The sequence below is a fragment of the Mandrillus leucophaeus genome, unplaced genomic scaffold (assembly GCF_000951045.1).
Source record: "Mandrillus leucophaeus isolate KB7577 unplaced genomic scaffold, Mleu.le_1.0 Scaffold8, whole genome shotgun sequence".
Taxonomy (NCBI): Eukaryota; Metazoa; Chordata; class Mammalia; order Primates; family Cercopithecidae; genus Mandrillus; species Mandrillus leucophaeus.
The window spans coordinates 2,027,162-2,034,082 of NW_012108696.1; the positions used below are offsets into that span (position 1 = coordinate 2,027,162).

A 6,921-nucleotide genomic window follows, 5' to 3' on the forward strand; every position below is an offset into this window, starting at 1 on the left:
ACAGAGTGAGACTCCGTCTCAAAAAAAATAAAAAATAAAAATAAAAAAGACTCCGAATGAAGGGAGGGGATCTATGAAGACTCCTGGGAGGGGACACATTCTAGGCAGGAGAAGCAGCTCGTACAGAGGCCCAGAGGGCTGCTCCTGGTGTGCTGGAGGAACAGCGAGGTGGCCTCTGCGGCTGGAGCAGAAGGAGGAGGGGAGAGAGGGAAAAGGGGAGGGCGGGGAGGGGACAGGGCAGGCCGGACAGGGCCTCGTGGGCTGCAGGGAGGATTTGGGCTTTGACCCTGAGGGAGGTGGGAGCCATGGAGGGCACTGGACAGGGGAGGGACAGGCCCGCTCTCGGGTGCCCTCTGGCTGCCGCTGGGTGCAGCTTGCAGGTGAGCGTGGGAGCAGGTAGGCGGCCTCCTAGAGTGGTGACTGTTGGGCCTCTCCTGTATCACGTGTGGGGCTGCAGGCCCTATCACGCCCTCTACCCTTGTGGAGATTCAGGCAGTGTGACCTGAATCCAGAGAGTCTGACCTAGACTGAGCCCTGGACCCCAAGTGCTGGTGTCCCTCAGCCGCCTAGGCCTGCCTTCTTTGGGGAAAGCAGGAACAACGCCGTGTTCTCTCTGTCACTCCCTTTGTCACAGAAAGGGCACGGAACTCCTGGTGCAGGAGGCGCTCCAGCCACAGCCCAGGACTGCTGGGCAGGAAGAGTGCAGGGGGCTGCTCCTCTGCTGGGTGGGCCTGGGCTCCAAGAACTCCACGATCCACTCAGAACCAGACACTGGGTCCTCCCTCCCCTCCCATCCTGCCCCAGCACCTTCAAACAGTGTGGAGGGCAGCAGAAAGGGTCCAGCTGCGTCCCCTAGTAGTGGGATGGGCTAGGGGTCTGGGTAATCCCCTTTCCACTGCTCCAACGCGCCCTTTCTGACTGCTGTAGACCAAGAAATCAGCGAAGAAGCTGCAGTCCCCAAGCACAGAGCCCGCCAGGAAACCTGGCCAGAAGGAGAAGAGAGCACGGCCCGAGGAGAAACCACAAGCCAAGTGAGCCCTGCTCCGCCCCCTCCACACCCCGGGGACCCTGCACGCTGCATCACCCCGCAACCCTCACCCCTTCCAGGGGCAGCCCCAGCTCTGAGCTCAGCCTTGGAGCCAGACCCAGTAGAAGTTCCTGGTCCTTGGGTTGTATGGGCTGCGTAGGAATCGCTGCTGCGGGAGTGGGATCTTTTCCCAGCCCAGGGGCCTCCCCCGAGGTGATCCCGCCCCCAGAGACACTGGGCCACGTCCAAGGACATCTGTGGTTGTCATGACTGGGGGGTGCTTCAGGAATGGAGCGGGTGGAGGCCGGGGACACTGCTGAGCGCCCTGTAGGGCCCAGAACGACCCATCCCAGAGAACAGTCCATCCCCAGTGTCTACAGAGCAGAGGAGGAGAGAGAAACTGCACCCCAGCCTAGGGGCTTGCATCTTGGTTCCCCTATGGTGGGGAGACAGCCCATCTCCCAGCTCAGTTTCTTTTTTCTTTTTTTTGAGACTGAGTCTCGCTCTTTCTCATAGGCTAGAGTGCAGTGGCGCGACCTCGGCTCACTGCAACCTCTGCCTCCTGGGTTCAAGCGATTCTCCGGCCTCAGCCTCCCGAGTAACTGGGATTACAGGCACCTGCCACCATTCCCAGCTAATTTTTATATTTTTAGTAGACATGAGGTTTCACCATGTTGGCCAGGCTGGTCTCAACTTCTTAACCTTGTGATCCGCCCTTCTCAGCCTTCCAAAGTGCTGGGATTGCAAGCATGAATCACCGCACCCAGCCCCAGCCCACTTTTTCTTTTTGTCTTTGAGATGGAGTCTCGCTCTGCCAGGCTGGAGTGCAGTGGCGCGATCTCGGCTCACTGCAACCTCCGCCTCCCGGGTTCAAGCGATTCTCCTGCCTCAGCCCCCCAAGTAGCTGGGACTACAGGCGCGTGCCGCCATGCCTGGTTAATTTTTTGTATTTGTAGTCGAGACGGGGTTTCACCGTGTTAGCCAGGATGGTCTCCAGATCCTGACCTCGTGATCCACCTACCTCGGCCTCCCAAAGTGCTGGGATTCCAGGCATGAGCCACTGTGCCCGGTTCCCCAGCCCACTTTCTAAGTGGCATCTGGCCTCGGGTGGGCAAACCTGCCCATGAGGACTTGGCATGAGGGTATGGCAGTGACAGGGTGCAGAGCAGCACGCAGCACCAAGCCTCAGCAATGGGCCTCCCCTCCTGCATGCGTGTCACCCTTGAGGGCCTTTTCCTAGCTCACTGACTCGGGTAGAAAAAGCCAGCCCTTGGCTACGTGAACGAGGAAAAGAATCCCGGGATTTCTTAAGAACCCAGGGAAAGGCTTGTATCTTTGGTCAGCTCGAGCCAGTGGCCGCCCTGGTCTGCCCTAGGCCTAGGCCGTGGCAGGGCCTCCCCGTCTCCCATTTCCTGGCTTAGCTCTCAGGGCCTCCCAGAGGTTTCCTTTGCAGCGGATTTGGGTCCACCCCCTCGGGCGCTAGCCCCTCAGTGGCAGAGCGCTGGTGGCGGGGCCTGACTAAGGGGAGCACTTCTCCACAGGCCCGTGAAGGTGGAGCGGACCCGGAAGCGGTCCGAGGGCTTCTCGATGGACAGGAAGGTAGAGAAGAAGAAAGGTGAGGCCTGGCTGCCCAGCACTGCCCACACTGAGTTCGCTGAGGGGAACGGGGACAGCCATGGCGTGGCCGGCCTGTCTTGCCTATCCCTAGAGAGGGTGCTCAGCACATCGGGGGTGCCTGCATGGTTGGGGGCTGAGCCTGCAGACCTGGGGCCCCCATTTCAACTCCTCCAGAGGCTCTCAGTCTCCTGTCCCCGAGCAGCTGGCCCCCCGTGACCCTGCCTGGGCCCACGCGGTGCTCTCTCCCCCGCCCAGAGCCCTCCGTGGAGGAGAAGCTGCAGAAGCTGCACAGTGAGATCAAGTTCGCCCTCAAGGTCGACAGCCCGGTACGACCCTCGGGGCCCCTGAGCCAAGCAGTTCCCACTGCCACCTCCCTGCGGGGCTCCCTTAGAAGTCTGGGGAAACTGAGACAGCCGGGGTCCTGCGGGTGGGTGGGCCAGGAGTCTGTTCCAGTTGGTAGTGAGCGTATGGGGTCTCCTGGCCCAGGGCCCTGGGGGAGCCGGTCCTGACATGCAGCACCCAGTGTTCCCGGCAGGTGGTGCGTGGAGGCCCCCAGGACCAACGCCCACGCACCTGGGACCCCAAGTATCTGCCTGTCCCTGGAGTTCCGCGTCAACCGGACAGGGGCTTGGGGGTGGGGCTGTTCTGCGGATTCCGCCCCCCTCAGGGAGAGCCCAGGATGTCCTTCTCCGCCCGTTGGGGCCCTGGGACCCCTGGGGACCCCTCGGCCAAGCCATCCCCCTCACTCCCACCCCACCCTGCAGGACGTGAAGAGGTGCCTGAATGCCCTAGAGGAGCTGGGCACCCTGCAGGTGACCTCTCAGATCCTCCAGAAGAACACAGACGTGGTGGCCACCTTGAAGAAGGTATGGCGGGAACCAGGGGCGCAGGGTGCGGGCGGGGGAGCTGGGAGCAGGTGTCTGCCCGGGAGCCCAGGCCCCCAGCAGGTTCCTGTCGGGGCAGCCCTGGGTCGGTGAGGAGGACGTGGGCTGCCGGGTAGAATGCCCGTTGCTGGCTGGGCGCGGTGGCTCACACCTGTAATCCCAGCTGTTCAGGAGGCTGAGGCAGGAGAATCACTTGAACTGGGAGGCGGAGGTCGCAGTGAGCTGAGATTGTGCCACTGCACTCCAGCCTGGGTGACAGAGCGAGACTCTGTCTCAAAAAAAAAAAAAAAGGAAAAAAAGAAACGCCCGGCGCACAGAGCTGTGCTCCCGGGAGGCGCTGTGGGAGGGTGCATTGCCGGGGCAGGGGGCCCAGGGCCTGGGCTAGGGCTGTTGCACTTGGGTGAGCCACGCCTCTTCTCTTGGTGGCCAGATTCGCCGTTACAAAGCGAACAAGGACGTGATGGAGAAGGCGGCAGAAGTCTACACCCGGCTGAAGTCACGGGTCCTCGGCCCAAAGATCGAGGCGGTGCAGAAAGCGAACAAGGCTGGGACGGAGAAGGAGAAGGCCGAGGAGAAGCTGGCCGGGGAGGAGCTGGCTGGGGAGGAGGCCCCCCAGGAGAAGGCGGAAGACAAGCCCAGCACCGGTGAGGGGCAGGTGGGGTGGGCCCTGAATCTCTGTCTCCTCAGCTGAAGAAGCAGATGCTTTGCAGAACATTCCAGAAGGGGAGCCCAGCTCTGCTCTCTGCCCCAAACCCGCCAGAGTGTTGTGTCCTGTTGAGGTCTCCGCGCAAACCCGGCTTTCATCCCCGGGGCAGCCAGTGAGGGGCATTCAGCCCCACTGTATGCCAGGCAGCCAGGGTGTAGGCAACCTGGAGCTCACGCCAGAGGGGTGACGGGAACAGTGCATGACACCACACGCCTCCGCCGCCTCCAGCACCGGGACGCCCAGAGCGGGGGTGGCTCTGTGCAGCGGGGGCAGAGTGGGACGTTGTTCAGAGATGCAGTCGGTGGAGGTTTGGGGGTGAAGGCCTCAGGTGCCTTTGCCTGGTGGTCCAACAGGAGACGGGGGTGTGACCCGCGGGGCTGCTGGGCTGACATGGCCCCATCACAGGTGTGCAGAGCAGCCCTTTGGAGATGGGATGGGCAAACTTGGGACAGGGCTCTGCGGCCCAGGGGGGCAGCCGGAGGCTGGTGTCTTTTTTTCTTTTCTTTTTTTTTTTTTTCTGAGATGGAGTCTCGCTCTGTCCCCCAGGCTGGAGTGCAGTGGTACAATCACAGCTTACTGCAACCTTGACCTCCTGGGGGCAAGCCATCCTCCCACCTCAGCCTCCAGAGGAGCTGGGATTGTAGGCCTACACCACTACGCCCTGCTAATTTTTTTTTTTTTTTGAGACAGAGTCTCGCGCTGTCCCCCAGGCTGGAGTGCAGTGGTGAGATCTGAGCTCATTGCAAGCTCCGCCTCCTGGGTTCACACCATTCTCCTGCCTCAGCCTCCCGAGTAGCTGGGACTATAGGCGCCCGCCGCCACGCCCGGCTAGTTTTTTGTGTTTTTTAGTAGAGATGGGGTTTCACTGTGTTGGCCAAGATCTCCTGACCTCATGACCCACATGCTTTGGCCTCCCAAAGTGCTGGGATTATAGACGTGAGCCACTGTGCCTGGCCAGGCCTCGCTAATTTGTGTATTTTTTGTAGAGACAGGGTTGCTGGCATGTTGCTCAGGCTGGTCTTGAACTCCTGGGCTCAAGTGAGCCTCACATCTCGGCCTCCCACGTGCTGGGATTGTGAGCCCCCGTGCCCGACCTCACCTTCCTTTGTCTTTCCCAGGCTGCTGTGGGCTTTTCTCAGGGCTGCCGATGTTCCCTTATTTCCTGGGCCCCCAGTTCTCCAAGCCAGTGTGGCTGGGGCTGGGGCCGGCCTCCATGTCGGGAGCTTGCAGACCAGGCAGCAGGTGCCGGGGTCCAGGTGGATGGGCATGCGTCACCCACGGTGCTCAGCTCAAACCCTGGTCCAGTCCTCGAGGGGGAAGGGTTCTGGGGTTCCCAGCTGGAGCCCATCAGTGACCTGTGACCCCTCTGTGCCACTCAGATCTCTCAGCCCCGGTGAATGGCGAGGCCACATCGCAGAAGGGAGAGAGCGTGGAGGACAAGGAGCACGAGGAGGGTCGGGACTCGGAGGAGGGGCCGAGGTGTGGTTCCTCTGAAGACCTGCACGAGTAAGTGTCCCGGGCCGTGGGGTGTGGCCTCCTGAGCGGCAGTGGCGTGATGCACACCGTGTCTGAGCCGCTCCTCCTGTGCCAGTCCCTCTGGGAAGGGTCCCAGGGATGTCACCCCCCATGCAGGGGCCTCCCATCCTCACAGCTGACCCCAGGGCCCCGCTGGCTGGCACTTCCTTCCAGTGGCCCCCACTGAGGCAGTTCCAGGGCTTTGAGCTGCCTGCCCCTGGCCTCCCGGGAAGGCGGCTTCTTGCCGAGCCTCCAGGGTGGCTCAGGCAGGCCCTGAGCACGGGCACCCATCACCGTGGGCTGCTGTCTGGTACGAGGCTCAGTGGAGTCACTCGCTTACACAGCAGCTGCCTTGTGCTAGGCCTGGCTGGCGCCAGCGTGGGGACCCTAGAGATGTTTGTGGTCTCTAGTGGCAGAAGACAGGCAGATAGGAGGGTGGCACTCCAGCCTCAGGTGCCACAAAGGGGCGCCCACTCCTCAGTGCCCGTCCCATTGACCGCCCCACAGGCAGGGCAGGGGCGGGAGGGCATCCTCACACTGCCTTTGCTGTTCCCACCAGCAGCCTACGGGAGGGCCCCGACCTGGACAGGCCTGGGAGCGACCGGCAGGAGCGTGAGAGGGCACGGGGGGACGCGGAGGCCCTGGACGAGGAGAGCTGAGCCGTGGGCAGCCAGGCCCCGCCCTCGCCCGAGCTCAGGCTGCCCCTCGCCTTCCCCGGCTCACGGGAGAGCAGAGCGGAGAACTGTGGGGAACGCTGTGCTGTTTGTATTGGTTCCCTTGGGGTTTTTTTTTCTGCCTAATTTCTGTGATTTCCAACCACCATGAAATGACTATAAAGGGTTTTTTAATGAAAAAAGAAATCACTTTTATTGGCTTGGTTTTCTAGCATTGCTGGTGCAGTGGGGGCCTGAGCTGGGGAGCAGTTGGCAGCGTCACTGGGCCTGTTTGGGACTGGGTTGAGCCATCGAGCCACCGTGAGAAGCAACTAAAAGGCACTCTGGGCCCAGCCCAACCCTGAAAGGCCGGTGGCGGGAGAGCTGGGCGGGAGCAAGCCCTTCCCAGGAGACAAGAGGGAGAAACCGGGGCTGCTGAGCTTTGATGCCTGCTCCCTGCTCCCCGCCCCTCACCCAGGAGGCTGGGGTTTGATGCTTCCTGTGTCTGGCAGCCCAGCA

The 6,921-nt window shown here is 61.9% G+C and overlaps 1 protein-coding gene across 1 annotated transcript in view; it reads left to right on the forward strand.

Moving 5' to 3' along the window:
• Positions 1–6,609, forward strand: part of LOC105530105 (hepatoma-derived growth factor-related protein 2) — a 55,987-nt gene extending 49,378 nt beyond the window's left edge. Inside the window, exons 12-17 of the mRNA XM_011967468.1 lie at positions 2,569–2,642; positions 2,900–2,970; positions 3,409–3,510; positions 3,959–4,172; positions 5,614–5,740; positions 6,309–6,609. Coding sequence (XP_011822858.1) covers positions 2,569–2,642; positions 2,900–2,970; positions 3,409–3,510; positions 3,959–4,172; positions 5,614–5,740; positions 6,309–6,408 — 688 coding nt within the window. The 3' untranslated portion in view covers positions 6,409–6,609. The remainder of the gene's footprint in view (positions 1–2,568; positions 2,643–2,899; positions 2,971–3,408; positions 3,511–3,958; positions 4,173–5,613; positions 5,741–6,308) is intronic.
• The last annotated feature ends 312 nt before the right edge of the window (positions 6,610–6,921 follow it).